Source organism: Triturus cristatus, chromosome 4_2 (genome assembly GCF_964204655.1).
Source record: "Triturus cristatus chromosome 4_2, aTriCri1.1, whole genome shotgun sequence".
In the NCBI taxonomy this organism is placed as follows: domain Eukaryota; kingdom Metazoa; phylum Chordata; class Amphibia; order Caudata; family Salamandridae; genus Triturus; species Triturus cristatus.
The window spans coordinates 699496875-699512461 of NC_140586.1; the positions used below are offsets into that span (position 1 = coordinate 699496875).

A 15587-nucleotide genomic window follows, 5' to 3' on the forward strand; every position below is an offset into this window, starting at 1 on the left:
CGCCTATACCACTTCTGCCGAGAGTGTTGAAGATCAAGCGTGACGAGGCCCAAGTCATTCTTGTGGCTCTAGATTGGGCACGAATAATCTGGTATCCCGAGCTCATGAACATGGCTATCGATCCTCCGATCAGACTGCCTCTTTGGGAGGATCTAATGTCGCAACAGCAGGGGACGGTCCTACACCCAAACCTGTCCAGCTTCCACCTCCTTGCGTGGAGATTAAGCGGCGACAGTTGACATCTTTCAACCTTCCTCTCGAAGTCTGTAATGTAATCTTGGCAGCCAGGCGTCCCTCCACTAAAACGGTATATGCCTGTAGATGGAACATATTTGTGGCATGGTGCACAGCAAAGGCTGTGGATCCCCTTTCTGTCCCCCTTTCAGAGGTTCTCCTCTTCATTCTTTCTTTGGCCCAGCAGGGCTCTAATCTGGGCACTCTTAAAGGCTACCTTTCGGCCATTTCCGCCTTTCTTCGTCTTCCTGATCAGCCTTCTCTTTTCAAGTCCCCTATTGTAAATAGATTTCTTAAGGGCATTACTCACCTCTTTCCATTACATAATTGTCCTCTCAGACTCTTGAATCTAAAGACTGCTTTTCTGGTTGCCATCACCTCTGCTCGTAGGGTGAGTGAGATTCAGGCTCTGTCTTCTAAGCCTCCTTTCCTTGCTGTTTATCCAGACAAGGTTGTCCTTCGAACTCGACCTTCTTTTCTTCCCAAAGTGGTTACCTCTTTCCAGATAGGACAGACCATCACTTTGCCCACCTTCTACCCCCCCCCCCCCCCCCCCCCCCGCATCCTTCCAAGGAGGAAGAGAGACTCCACCGTCTGGATCCAAAGCATGCGTTATCATTTTATCTGGATCGCACAACACTATTCCAGGTGGATGATCAACTCTTTGTTGGCTATGTGGGCGCCAAGAAAGGTCGGGCCGTGCCAAAAGGGACCATCTCTCAATGGGTTGTCCTTTGCATTAAGATCTGTTATTCCTTGGTGAAAAAGAAGCCTCTGGTAGGGCTGCGCACCCATTCCACCAGGGCGAAGGCAGCTACTACGGCTTTGGGATGATGAGTCCTCCTCGGTGACATCTGCCAGGCAGCCACGTGGGCATCCCTGCACACGTTCACAAAACATTACTGCCTGGATAGCCAAGTCCGGAGAGACCGCTTCTTTGGCCATTCACTTCTCCAGGACTTTCTGGTGTGAAATTGGTTCGCAGACCTACCTCCGGGGTTGGTATTGCTGGTGTATCTATTTTAAGGTAAGGAACCTATAACTAATAGTCTCTTTCAGATGAACAAGTTACTTACCTTCGGTAATGAAGAGACCTATATTCTAGATTCCTACTGCCCTACCCATCCTCCTCGTTCTGCGAACTGACTTCTAGACCAAGGGACTCCCTTTTCTCGGCCCTAGTTTTGTTCACCAGTGGTCAGTGTCTTGCATGGCTCTGTGCTTCTGGTGTGGAATGTCGTGTAAGAACTGACGTCAGTGCACAGAGGCGGTGTCTAAGTAGATACTGCGACGTCATTCCGGCGAACACGACGCCAACGACGGATGCAGCGTCGACCAACGCCACCTACCAACGGGCAGGGGTACTGCTAAAGAAAAAATCTCCAGATCCAGTCTGACGTCTGGGGGTAATTCTAAGATGAGGAATCTATAACTAATATATGTGTCTTACAGATATATCATTACCGAAGGTAAGTAACTTGTTCTTCATTACTTCCAAAGGTAATAACACGTTTCCAGTTCCGTCAAGCTATCACCCTTGCAACTTTCTTTGCCCTTTCTTACCCCTCAAAAGAGGAGGAGAAACCCCATCATTAGAACCCATAGTTTCTACATTGATTGTACCAAAGAGGATCAGGTAGACAGTCAACTCTTTGTGGGCTCCCGGGAGCAAGGCTGTGCAAGGCTGTGCAGAAGAGAACCATCTCTAGGTGGATAGTTGTCTGCATAAAAATCTGCTGTGTGTTAGATAAGAAGCAGCTGGCTCAAGGATTGAGGGCTCATTCCACTTGGGCCAAGGCATCAGTGGATTGCCTGTTGTGGATATCCGTCAGGTTGCTATGTGGACATCAGTGTGCACACGTTCACAAAGCACTAATGCCTCGACTGTCGGGTCCGTTGAGAGTGACATTGTGCCTGTCCAGTCGTGCAGGTCTTTTTGGTCTGAGCCAGTTCACAGATCCAATAGCTTGGGAAGTAAAGCTTTGGTATCTTTTCGGAAGGTAAGGGATCTGTCGTTAGAAGCATCCATCAGAGGAATAAGTTACTTAGGTTCAGTAACAAGATTTATAGTGGATATTCTTGTCTAACTGCAGATTCCTCACTGACCATTACATCCCTCCCTGCTTTTTGAACTACACTTTTTTTTCATCCATCTAAAAAGGTCTCAATTTAAAGAGCTGCACACTAGTCACACCAGTTCGCCGATGGACTCTGCATCTGAGGACCCGGACAGACTCGAAAGCAATTGATGTCAGGTCACAGGAGTGATGCTAATAAGTGGCTCCGCTTGTCACTTGTGGAGCAGAATGACATCGCTCGAAGGTGCCTGATGCCACCTAGCAGCTAGAAGGAGAACTGTATCGAAGTTTTCAGATCCAGTCTGATGCCTTCACAAGGTTAGGAATCTGGATAGATAGAATATCCACTAGAGCGCTAATTGCCACTCTGGCCCCTAGGCCCTTCCATACTGGTGACGGCCCATGAGCTGATCTCGACACCGATATCAGACTCAGCGCTGTCATCAGTTTGCTCCTGGCCTATGTATCATTATGAAATCATAAGGGCTCAACCAGACTAATCCGCAGCATGTGCCTCCATGCCAGTACTATCAAATGCCGGAGGCCTTATTTGGATCTCAGACTGAGTTGGTTCAGGGTTTGTAAAATGTTCCTCATGACAATTATGATAACTATGCTGATGATCGACATATCTGGATTTACAAAATGCCAGTGGGCCATTTGAGAGCACAAAATCTGTTACTGCAAATGAGAGACAAACCGTCACAGTCATGGAGACAGTTTAATTGCAAGTTCGAACTGAGAGATGTGAAGCCAGGCGCTTCGAACAAGCTCTGCTGGATGCAACCAGCTCACGTTATTTATAGTCTTTTTCTAAATATTTCAAGCTGTGGAATTTCTTATTATTAATGCATAGCAAGACCGAAAGCGCAGTCAGCACAGTGAAGGTTGTCCCAAGCTCATATTCACATAAGCCTGTAGTTAAAAATAATTCTGCTTCCCTTGACAGATACAGCTAACTCCTACCTAGTGTAGCACAAAGATAGAAACAGTTTTCTGCACACACACAGTTGCTCATGTTACAAAGGGGAACTGAAATCAAGATTTATTACATAAAGGGCAAGACAAGAATAAATGGCTGCAAGTGATGCAAAATAGTTGAAAAAATCTTCACAGCGGTGACTCTTCGTATCCGCTTTCTCAGATAGATCTACATTCAGTAACTGAGTTAGATTCACCACCTGTGCCCCCAATAGAATCTGGCCACTTGGTACAAGCCGGTTTCTGGCCCTCAGGTTAATCAGCCTGTTTGCATGAGACATAGGTTGGCCCCTGATGATCCTGATTTTCTGACCAGGCACCCTTCTCCTGAAAGCTAGGTTGTACCGGCATTGACCAGGAAAGTCACCCTTAATGCCTTTCCAATCAATCCTTTGGCTAGAAAATCAAAACATATTAATGTCTTTGGAAGGAGACAGTTCTCTTAAGCCCGTTTGGTTTGGCCTTAAGATCCTTAGATGTGGCATATCTTTTGGGCAGGCAACCCAAAGCTTATGGACATTGTCAGGGAAGGCTTGCTGGCTGTCCCCGAAGAACAAGAGGCCTTACTGATGCATTGTTGGGAGACCACAGCCTATGTGCACAGAGCCATTGGCACTGGTGTTCTGGTGCCTGGGCAGTTTATAGACGTTAGTTGAGCCACGGCACGATCCTTGAGACTTTTCTCTTGCCAAGCAGCTCCATCATCGGTACATGAAGTTACGCTGTTTATCCAGGGGATTCGTCTTCATGCAGTGTCAGCCTTAGGAACTTTTGCAAGAGCAGGCCCTCTTTTTCAGTGCAGATGTTGTGTCGGCAGTCAAGGCCTTTTGCACCAGCATAGACAGCTCTCCTCTATCTCTTCCCTTGCTGCTGCAGCAACTACCAAGCCCCGATTACTTCTCATCACAGGCCCATATTCAGACAGTAGGAGGCAGGATACAACATTTCTTCCTCGTTGGAGAACCATCAATTTGGAGAGGTGGGTCTTAGAAATGAACTGAAGCAGTACGCCCCCTTGCCCCCCCTTTTAATTTCCTCCCTGCGCTTTTTCCCCATTTCAGAGCTCTTCAAGGGGTCCTGCAGAGTGTGTGCCCTTATGAATTCAAAGGTGGTCTGGGAACATGATGTGTAGTTGTATGTTGCTGAACACCAAAAGAAGACCTCAAATTTCAGCATCCCCTCGAAGTCTAGAGCACGGACCCGTTCCTATTCTCAAGGCCGTTCCTGCGACAGGGCCTCATAATGGTCCAAGTGTGCCGGTAAGTCGAAGAGGAAGTACAAGAAGGCCAAGCAAGATTTGTCAGAGTCCTGCAACTCTAAGCCGAAGAAAACGCAAAAACATAGGGGTGCCCATCTGTCATTTCTAAGCCTCTACCGAAGAACCGATTCCCCAGCTGATTCTGATGCATGCCGAATTTCCTGGGCCATCATGACCGCTGCAACATATTGAGGCCTTTAGAGAGGCCATGTTGTGTATTTTCAGCACCCTTTTGGATCGCTCCGGTGCGCCTTTGGGCCCAAAGATCAGTTGAGGCTTCCAGTTGGATTACCACCTGCATTGTTGCCCCTGGCACCATCTATGCCTCCTGAAGCCATCTCAACTTCCACTCCGACACCGACATGTCTTTCAATCTGCCACCTAAAGTCATGCCAGTCCCCTTCACTTTGACGCTGACCCCGACACTGCCGAAGGATGACCCTGCCCTAAAAGTTCTTACCAATTCTGACCCAAATTGCTCTCGGCTCCGGCTCCAGTGCACTCCAATTTTGACAGAACCATTCCTTTGCCTGGGAGCCCCTCCACAGTGGTCCAACAGCTTTTCTGTTCAGACTTTGATCAGAGACAATCAGCCTTTGGAGAAGACAGTGGAGATGATGCCAATTTATTCATGAACTTGTAGGGGGCCAGAGGTTTGGACCCTTCCGAGGACAGTGCATTGTGTTCCCCCACTGGGTTATCAACAGATTAGTGCCTCCTTTGCCAAGATAATGAGACGGGTATTGGAGGTATTGGATTTCTTTTAGAATTAAAATATTTAATTGAATTTTCAAACTATACAAAATTGTCAAACTAAAACGAGCTAAGCAGCTACAGCAGGTTTGCAGATTTTCTCCCTCATGTCTACCAGATATTTCACTGATGTTGGGAGAAAATGGGTGGAGGATGCCTGGTTTGTATCATGTTGGTCATCTCGTTGGCTGTGCCGTGTATGGCCACCATCTTGTCTCCATAGCAAAGTGTTTTTCAAATGATTCGTTATTATGAACAATAAAAGTATCTCAGTAACATTTGCTTTTCTTTTTTAATTCTACCTATAATTTGACTAAAATGCTATTGGAAGATAACACAACAATCAAGAAATATATTCATATATTGTAAATTGTCAGTCTCTGTGAAACTCATTGTTCAAGCATATTTTGTTACTTTTAAAAAATATTGTTAGTTATTTTAGGGTAGAGTAATTTATATATGCTTGTAACAATTCATCACCATACACTGTGTTAACATGACACAGATGGGTCATAACTAGTTTTCAAGAAAAATCTTACTGCTGAACTACCGCACATGTAGACTTTACTGTTTTGTCATGTTCTAATTTTTTTTATTCATGTTCTTTACAATCTTATAGCATTGATGCACCATAGTAATCATGTGGACAGCAGTCGCTGCTATCAATCTGTCAAGTTCCTTGTCACGCTAGCCCAGAAGTAAGTACCAGTAACAAAATTGGCAAACTGTAATTAACTAATGCTTATGGTTCTTGTGTAATGTTATACACAGTATTCTGATGGCTACTTCTTATCGCAGATTCTTCGCCTTTAGAATATCCCTGACGCCAAAATGGATCTTGAATATTCTCGCAGTAGTGACTTGTGTGTGCAGACAGGTGCTGCCATGTGGGTTTTCTGCAATCTCTTAGCATCCATCCTTGAAGTGATGCAGAGGGGCCACATATAGACACCACCCCTGTGTGATGAGGTCCGTTCCTTTCTTTCCGTGCCCTTCGACATGTGTTTGGAGCTATGCTCCCAACTTTGTCGGTTCTCCAGTGAGCTAAGTCTCCTCCAAACACAAAATGATTCATTCAAGCTGTGCTATTTCTGAAGGAAGCAGATGTCTAAGACAGACCTGCATGACGTGTGCTAGAGCAGCACCCAACCACTTGGCATTGCCCTTGCAGCCAGCCAGCCAGCAGGCATCAGTATCTGACATGGCTGGAAATCCATCACATCAGATCAATGAGTTTTGCAGATTGCTCATAGGGGCCCGGCCCTTCCTTCTATTTCTTCTCACCTTGTAATACCCCAATGCCAAATTACAATTTAGCAGATCATGCCTCGTTTTTAATGCTGGAAGTCAGCCTCCTGCTGGCTGTGGGTGTCATATAACGCCTGCTGGATGCTGGACTTGGAGAAGGCTGAGGAAGGCTTCTTTCACTACTTCCTTGAGCTGAAGAAGATTGGTGGCTGCAAGCCTATACTGGACCTCCAGCGACTGAATGCCTTTCTGAGAATGAACAAGTTCAAAATTCTCACTCATACAGATCTTCTCAGCTCTGGATCCTGGACTTGAAGAGTGTGTATTTTCATATATCAGTCCTTTAGTCCCACAGACTCTACCTGTGGTTCAAGGTGGAGTTGGAAAACTTTTAATTTACCTCGCCCCCTTGGGTGTTCACGAAAGAGATGACGGTCATCACAGCTCAGTTTCAGAGGTCAGGGATATAGCGATTCCCATACCACAATGACTGGCTGCTCAAGGCAGACTTGCCGCAGTCAGTTGAAGACCTCCTTTGGATGACAACTTCTCTCTTGACCTCTTTGAGGGGTTTCCATCAGTGAGCCAAAGTCCCTCCTGCGCCCGGTGCAGCTGATTCCCTTCTTAGGGAAAGTCCAGAATATGGTTGCATTCAAGGCCTTTCCATTGTCACAGAAAGTCTAGGACATTCAGGATATGATCTCAGTGTTTTGTGCTCAGTGGGTCTCTGCGATGAAGTTTCAGAGGTTTCTTGGGTTTCTATCCCCATGCGCTCTTCTTGTCATGCACACCAGATGGCATATCCCCAGTGGAAACTCAGGTTTCAGTGGACCATAGGAGAAACGTCTGTCTCAGCAACAAGGGAGAGTTCTGCACTCGCATTCCTGCAACCTACATCTATATGTGCCGGGATTAAGTGGTGAAAGCAGAGTTCTTTTGCCACCTGAGATAATGAGTGTCATTCTTGCAGCCAAATGTTCTTTAACTAAATCAATGTATGCTGGATTAAGCTTGTGGTCTGTCATTTTGATCCTCTGCTCATCCAAACGTGTTTTGATGATTGTTTTGTCATTGGCCCAACTAGGTCTTGCAGTGAACACAGTCTGCTTTTTTATATTTACTAGATTATTTTTCTGTTTTCTAGTTCCCCTGTTGTGGAGCACTTTCTGAATGGTCTTTTTCACATGTTTCCTCCTAATTTTGTCATCCCACAGTGGGATCTCAGTTTAGTCCTCACATTCCTCATGTGAACAAAATTTGAGCCTGTGCATAGTTGTTCACTATGGTTCTTGACAATCAAACCTGCCTTTGTCATAATTTCTGCACGCCTTGAGTGAGGCTGCAGATGCTGTCAGTGCTGAGGACTTTGGCCACCTTCCTACGAAAAGTCATGCTGCCCTTTCATGATGGAGATTCAGTTACCCTACTGGTCTTCTTGGCTCTGTCACACCCCCTCAAAAGTAGGAGAGACTCCATTGATCTGATCCATACAGAGCCTTGAGCTTTTATATTGACTGTGTTAGGAGGAGCCACCGCTTGGATGTGCCGGGAGGGGGCACACTAAGTACTACATTTGTGAAGCTAGAGGATTACTGCACACAGTGTTTTGCCTGTGTTTTGTTCATGCCTGTGTACTTGCTCCGTCTCTCGCTCAGAATCCACTGCAGTCACCACAGTTTCCTGAACGATGTTTACTTTTACAGCAGTGGTTCCCCTACTGCTGCCCTAGCACACAGAGTGCCTGTCCTGAATATCTGTCAGACTGCTACATGGGCATCTGTGCACATCTTTACAACGCACTGCTACCTCAACAGTCCGGTCCGTCGAGAAGACATATTACCAACTCGATCCTGCAGAACATTTTAGTCTGAGCCATTCCACTGACCCACCACCTTGGGAGGTACTGCTTTGGTATCTATCCACAATATGAGGAATCTGCAGTGAGAAGAATCCATCAGAGGAACAAGTTTCTTAAATTTGGTACTGCTCTTTCTGATGGATACTCTATCTAACCGCAGATTCCTCTTCACTCTCCCACCTCCCTGTTCTGTGGAATGTACTATTTTCTATCTAAACATTTCCCAAATTGAGATCTGTACATTTTCACAAACATTTAGTTTTGGACACCTCTGAGGTTGTGGATGTTGTCCAGAAAGAAACTGACATCAGCATGCTTGGGTGGCAACTATAAGTTGCTCCAGCTTCACTTCTGCGGCAGAGCGAAGATGAAGTGGAATCTCACAACGCCACCTAGTGGCATGCAGGGGCTATGCTGAAAAGTCTTCTGTGTCCAGTCTGGCTTCTGCGGATATTCTAAAAGTAAGGAATCTGCGGTTAAGTAGGATTTCCCCCAGAAAGATCTTTACAGAAGGTAAGTAACTTGTACTTCTCAGATACCCAATGGACAGCTTCCCTATCAATCCTCTGCTCCATAAACCTTGAATGTAAAATTATCCCTTCCACATATGCCCACTTTACATTCTCCTTGTTCTTCCATGTCCAAACAACACTCCAACACCACCCACCCCATGCATGGCCAGTGTCCACCTCTTTGACATGGTAACATTCACATCTGAATGAGACTATTAGTTATAGATACCTTACCTTAGAATTACCCCCAGGCATCAGACTGGATACAGAAATTTTTCCTTAGCAGTACCCCTGCGCGTCGGTAGGTGGTGGTAGTCGACTCTGCGTTCGTCGTCGTGATCGCCGGGATGACGTTGTAGTAGAGCGGTACCCTTAGTCATTTTTTGAGTAACATTTTTTCAACCTTTGTTTTTCTTTTTTGAGTCATTTGACTCCTGGTGCACATAGGGATGTCCCATCGTCGGACCGGCTTCAAGCCTTGTGACTCCTGTCACAAGTTGATGTCGATCATGGACCTGCACCTCATGTGCCTCTGGTGCCTGGAGCGTGACCACGACCCGAAGTCGTGCTCCGAATGTCAGGCCATGAACCGGGAGTCATTGCCGGAGCTGTCCTGAAAGCTGCTGGAGGCCCGATAGTCAGCTCTGCGCCGCTCGAGGTCCCGGTCGAGAGGGAGGTCGCGGGACCGGTCGCGGAGTCACCATCACCATTCCTCCTCGAAGTCTTGGTCATCGGGTAAGTCGAAGCACAAGAAGAAGGCGAAGAAGCACCATCACTCTTCGCCTTCTCCCTGTCCGTTGGCCGACAGAACGCGGAAGGTAGTCGTCCTTCGACTCCGCCCGCGGAGCCTACTGGGACGGCTCCGAGCTTCCCTCTCTTCCTGGGAGCCAGAGCATCCCCTGCCCAGCTTTGTGCATTTTACAAAGCCCTCCAGTCCATCTTTGGGCAGCCCGACTCCGCCGGTGCGCCTTTGGGCTCCGCTGACTTAGCTGGGGGCTCTAGGCCTTCGATGCCAGTGGCCCCGGCGCAGCAGAGCCCCCAGGGATCCAGGCCTGGATCCGGATCAATGGCGGTCAACCTCACGAAACCTCCCCCGGCAACGATTCCTCTGATGACGCCTCCGCCACCGCCAACACTGGTTGTGTTCCTGGCCGGCGTCGACCCCAGCCTCCCCCTCGACTTGGACACGGAGCTGGACTGGTGTCAGTACCGGTGCCGACCGGTACTTTTGTACCACTGTTCTACCCTGGTGTTCCTTATCGCCCTGAGTGGCAGACAGAGGAGGGTGAGGAGCACTGGGAGGGGTCTGTGGACCCTCTGAAAGACCAGCTGGAAGAGCCAGACTGGAGAGAGGAGTTGGGTGAGGCCAGTGGTCTGGATACCTCACCAGACCTAGGTATGCTTTCTCCCCCTACCATGGCCATGGAGGAGGGAGCCTGCTATGCTGTGGTGTTGCGTAGGGCGGCTGAGGCCTTGGGCCTTGAGCTTCCTACAGTGGCAGTCAGGACTAACCTCCTGACTGAGGTGCTTCAACCGGCAGCGGCCTCTTTAGAGCCCCTGCTGCTGTTCAATGAGGCCCTCACAGACATCCTTCTGTGCACTTGGTCTAAGCCCAGCACAGGGGGTCCTGTGGATAGGATGATTGCCCGATGCCACCGCCCGGCCCAGGTGACCCCATTTTCGTCTCCCAACACCCTACCCCTGAGAGCTTGGTGGTCCAAGCCTCGACGTTCAAAGGCGCATTCCCTACTGCTCCCCCAGATAGGGAAGATGATGTTTTCTTCTGCCAGGTTAGGACTGCGGTCGGTGAACGCCGCAAATCTCTTGGGCCGTTACAACCACTCTGACTGGGACATAGTTGCACAAGTGCTGCCACAGTGCCTAGAGGAGGCATGGGTCGTACTCTCCTGTGCGGTCGCAGAGGGTAGAGACGCTGCAAAGTTTTCCCTTCGATGTGGGCTGGATACCCCTGACTCGCTGGGTAGACCAATTTCTATGTCGGTAGCACTGAGGCGCTACGCCTGGCTGTGGTCCACTGGCTTCTCCAGAGATGTCCAATCGACCCTTTTGGACATGCCCTTAGATGGCCGTTGCCTGTTTGGCAACAAGTTGGACAATGCGCTCGAGGGTTTCAAGGACTCTAGAGCTACGGCCAGATCCTTGGGCCTTGCTGCCACCTCTCGCCCCTTTCAGTCTGCCTTTCGTGGCTACGGAAGGGGTGCCCTCTGCACGCTCGGGGACGTGGGCCCACCGCTATGGGGGCCAGCACGCAGACCATAGAGTCCCGCCTCTGTGGCATCCTCCAAACCTTCCTAGTCCGACCTTTCAGAGTCACCAGTTGCCAGTGGGCGGCAGGATCCGCCATCACCTCCCCCACTGGCAAATCCACCCTTTTGGACATGCCCTTTGATAGCAGTCACCTGTTCTGTGACAAGGCAGACTCAGTGATCGAGCAAGGATTCTAGGGCTATGACCAGATTCTTGGGCCTCGCTGCCACCTCTCGCCCCACGCAGCAGCCTCCAAACCCTCCTAGTACGACCTTTCAGGGCCACCAGAGGCCAGTGGGCAGGATTCGTCATCACCTCGCCCACTGGCAAAACAACACGTCAAACAGGTGGGTTTTGCAGATAGTCCGATGGAGCTATTCCCTCCCCTTCGAGACTACCCCTCCTTCCATGCCACCAACACTCCATCGCATGTCGGAGTATTACTTGGCCCTTCTCCATCAGGAAGTTACGGCTCTCTTGGCAAAGGGAGCTATCAAGCGAGTCCCTGACTCAGAAGTAGGTCGTGGTTGTTACTCTCACTACTTCCTGGTACTCCAGTAGGACAAAGGCCTGTGTCCTATCTTGGGTCTCAGGGACGTCAAATGCTTCCTCCGGAAGGAGAAGTTCAAAATGTTGACATTAGCCCAAGTCCTGTCTGCCCTCGACCATAGAGACTGGATGGTAGTGTCGGACTTGCAAGACGCTTACTTCCACACCCCCGTCCTGCCAGCCCACAGGTGTTACCTAAGGTTCACAGTAGGTCACGAGAATTTTCAGTTTACCTTGCTCCCTTATGGCCTTACCAGCACCCCTCGTGTACACGAAAGTGATGGCGGTGGTCGCAGCTCATCTGCCAGATGAGGGATTCCAGTCTTCCCCTATCTCGACGACTGGCTGTTGAAGGCGGGCTCGCCCCAGGCTGTTGTCTCTCACCTCCAGACTACAGCGTTCCGCCTGCATTCGCTGGGGTTCTCGATCAACGTGCCGAAGTCACACTTGATTCCCTCTCAGAAGCTCCCTTTCATCGGAGCAGTTCTGGATACAGCACAGTTTTGGGCTTATCCTCCAGAGCAGCAAGTCCGGGATATTAGGTCTATGATACCGATGTTTCAGCATCTATCCCGGGTTTCGGTGAGAATGACTTTGAGGCTGCTGGGACTCATGGCCTCCTGCATCCTGCTGGTGGATCATGCCAGTTGGCATATGCGGGCGCTGCAGTGGGACCTGAAGTTCCAGTGGGAATCTTTCCGATGTTGGCGGGGACTGCACGTCCGTTGCAGTGCTGCCTCACGAACCAGGATTGGGTCAACGGCAGATCCCTCTCCCTTCCCCAACCAGAGTTCACAGTAGTGACGGATGCGTCACTCCTGGGATGGGGAGGCCACATGGGAGAGGCGGAGATCAGAGGCCTCTGGCCTTCGGCAGAGTCCGGGCTCCACATCAACCTTCTGAAGCTCCAGGCGATTCGTGTGCCACTGAAGCTATTCCTTCCTTCTGTCAAAGGAAGGGTTGTGCAGGTGTTCACGGACAACACCACCGCCATCTGGTAATGCAACAAACAGGGCAGGTGGGGGTGTCAGGAGGCCCTTTGCCTTTGGACGTGGCTGAAACATCAGGACATGTCCCTAGTGGTTCAACACCTGACAGGTTCTCTGAACGCCAGGGCAGGCGAACTCGGCTGCCGGTGCATGATGGATCACGAATGGCGTCTTCACTCGGAGGTGGCGCGAGGTCTCTTTCAGCAATGGGGAAAGCCTTGGTTAGATTTGTTCGCCACCGAAGTGAATGCGCAATGTCAGCAGTTCTGCACGTTGGAATTTCCAAGGCGGCACTCACTCTGCGACGCTTTTCGTCGCAGGTGGCATTGCAGTCTTCCATACGCCTTTCCGCCTATACCACTTTGTAGTAATCAAGTCCAGGCTGATTGTGATGTTTCAGGAGGATTTATTCAGGTTGGTTACAAGATGTAGGTTCAGTAGTATTCAGCCCCACCAGGAGCAGCCAGCAAGGCGCTCAGCCCTTCTCCAACTGTGTACTTAATACCGAAACATTCTATGTTACATCATCTCAAGAGTGTTCCACTGGTGGAGCAGTGGATGACATGTAAACATAATGACCAAGATACTACATATCCTCCTGTCTTCCAGAAAGAGAACAGAAAAGAGAAATATGAAATCAGATGTAGAAGCTAGAAGAACAAAATAGAGAGGAGAGGACTAGAGAGATGCAAAGCAAAAGTAGAGACGAAGAAAGCAACCAAAAATCTTAAAGAAACAGATAAACATAACCTGTTTCCCATCCTCCTTTCTAATAAATGAGAGAAAGAAATAAAGAGAAGAAAAAGAAACCATCAATGAGTACTCCCTGTACACCAACTGGCCAGGTAAGTATGCGAGAGAGCAATCCACATCAGGAGAAAAGAAAATGACAGAGAAGAAGAGAAATAAAATATAAAACTCCTTCTTCTCTATACGATTATATACATTTGAGTTTTAAATAAAATAGAAAAGTACTGGGCTACAGTGTTGTAAAAGAAAACAGAATAGAGAAACGCCCAGTCTAACATGGACCAATGCACTATAGTTAATGGGTAAGACCCAAAACCATACACCCAAGAGGGTAACAGATGAACGTGCAGAGGTAACAACAAGAGAAAATCAAACTAATGTGCACAGTACAATAAAACAAACAACCTACACTAGACACCTTAAGAAAGGTTAGAGCGTGCACTGAAGTGAAGGTTTGTAAATGTAATGACAAGTGTAATGTCATGTCCATAAGGACGCACCTCGACAGGAGGTACAATGTTATGCACAAAACGGTGGGGAGACCCAGAGATTGCGCATTGTAAAAGTCGGACAAAAGCCACAAAACGTGTGAACCTAGATAGGTGTGAACTGAAACAAAAGAGATAAATACCTCGTGGAGAGGTCAACGTTGTGCACTAGAGTAGCAGGACAAAAACCCTTGCGAGACACCTCGTGTAGAGGTAAGAACAATGTGCATTGTGAAGACGGGACTAAAACCCATGTGCACAGTAGTGAGGGGATTGAAACCCCTGCAAGACACCTCGTGTTGGGGGTAAAGATTGTGCAACACACCCTGTGTAGGGAAACAAACAAGAAACGACGACCTTGAGTCAAGGTCTGTTGTTGTGCACTGTAAGATATGGGCGAAGAACCCATAAAACACACCCTAGACACCCTATGTAGGGTAAAATGTCAACGTAACATGTAGACCATTGTGCACTGTAGCTAATGAGCGAAAAACCCATAAAACACACCCTAAGTAGGGTAAACAAACAAGAAACGACTACCTTGTGAAAAGGCTTGTTGACGTGCACATGTAGCGACGGGAAAACACCCAGGACTGAAGCCTAGACATTGTGCACTGTGTGAAGGTAAAATATTGTGCACCGTACAACACTAAAAATACTGTAGATTGCTAAATGTCTAACGACTGTGAAACAAAGCACATTAACGGTACGATGTCAAAATGCATAAGAAATTCGCAAAACATCAAAGCCAAAGGTGTGCCTGTCACCGTGATCCAATGGGCAGGCTTTAAAAGAAGGTAAACAGTACATGGTGATAAGAAATTCAACATCTCCAGGAGACTTCCCATCTTAAATTACTTTGGAGGAGATACAGTACCCGCTGAAAACAGAAGAACACCAGTAGTTGCCAGAAAAAAAGTGCTTGTCAGCAGACACCATGCCGGTTGCAAAGTCCCAATTGTTATGACCAAAATTACCTTGAATTGAAAAGTGTATTTCACAGCTCGAAGATCTGCAGTGGTGCTGGATGGCCACTAGATGGCATTAATGTATTGCTGCTGTATTTTTCACCACAATTTTCCACAGGTTCCGAGCCAAAAACAACGCTCCAAATGCACCGTAAGACATAGTCCCGGAAAGCGACAGCATTGTTTATAGAAATGCGAAGAGCCACTACGTTCTAGTGAGAGATCACTTTAAAGCAGGAACAACGTGGCTCTATGGAACGGTGGTGCAGCCAAGCCCAAGATTGCGGCACGGAAGGTGGCACTAAGCCGGGTGGCTCACAGCGTGTTTGTGCATGCAGGGAACCTCAAACAGCATCCGGCAGGGAGAACGAAGGACGTCAAGGCGAGAACACTGAGAGACCAGGAGACCATTGTAGGCAGGTGAGCGGCACGCGCTGTGTAAATGCGTGCTGTAGGCAGCTCGTGCCAGGTTTGAAGGAGGCAGGACGGTTCAACTGCCAAGCTAGACCTAGGCATTATCGAGCACATTAAACTTGAAAAGGCAAAAAAATAAAATAATGTAAAGTACTCACAACCAAATGTATCCAATCTCCCAGAGGTCAATAGTTAGACTCACCAGCGGCGCTGCTGTCTGCAGGACCAGTTGTTGCCAC

At 48.3% G+C, this 15587-nt stretch overlaps 1 protein-coding gene across 4 annotated transcripts in view; it reads left to right on the forward strand.

Annotated features, from left to right (window-relative positions):
• The window catches only part of USP24 (ubiquitin specific peptidase 24), a 2082369-nt gene that overhangs the window by 1893443 nt on the left and 173339 nt on the right, over positions 1–15587 (forward strand). For all 4 annotated transcript variants that reach the window (XM_085602520.1, XM_085602518.1, XM_085602517.1 and 1 more), the window contains exon 63: positions 5924–6002. In XM_085602520.1, the coding sequence (XP_085458646.1) occupies positions 5924–6002 (79 nt within the window). The remainder of the gene's footprint in view (positions 1–5923; positions 6003–15587) is intronic.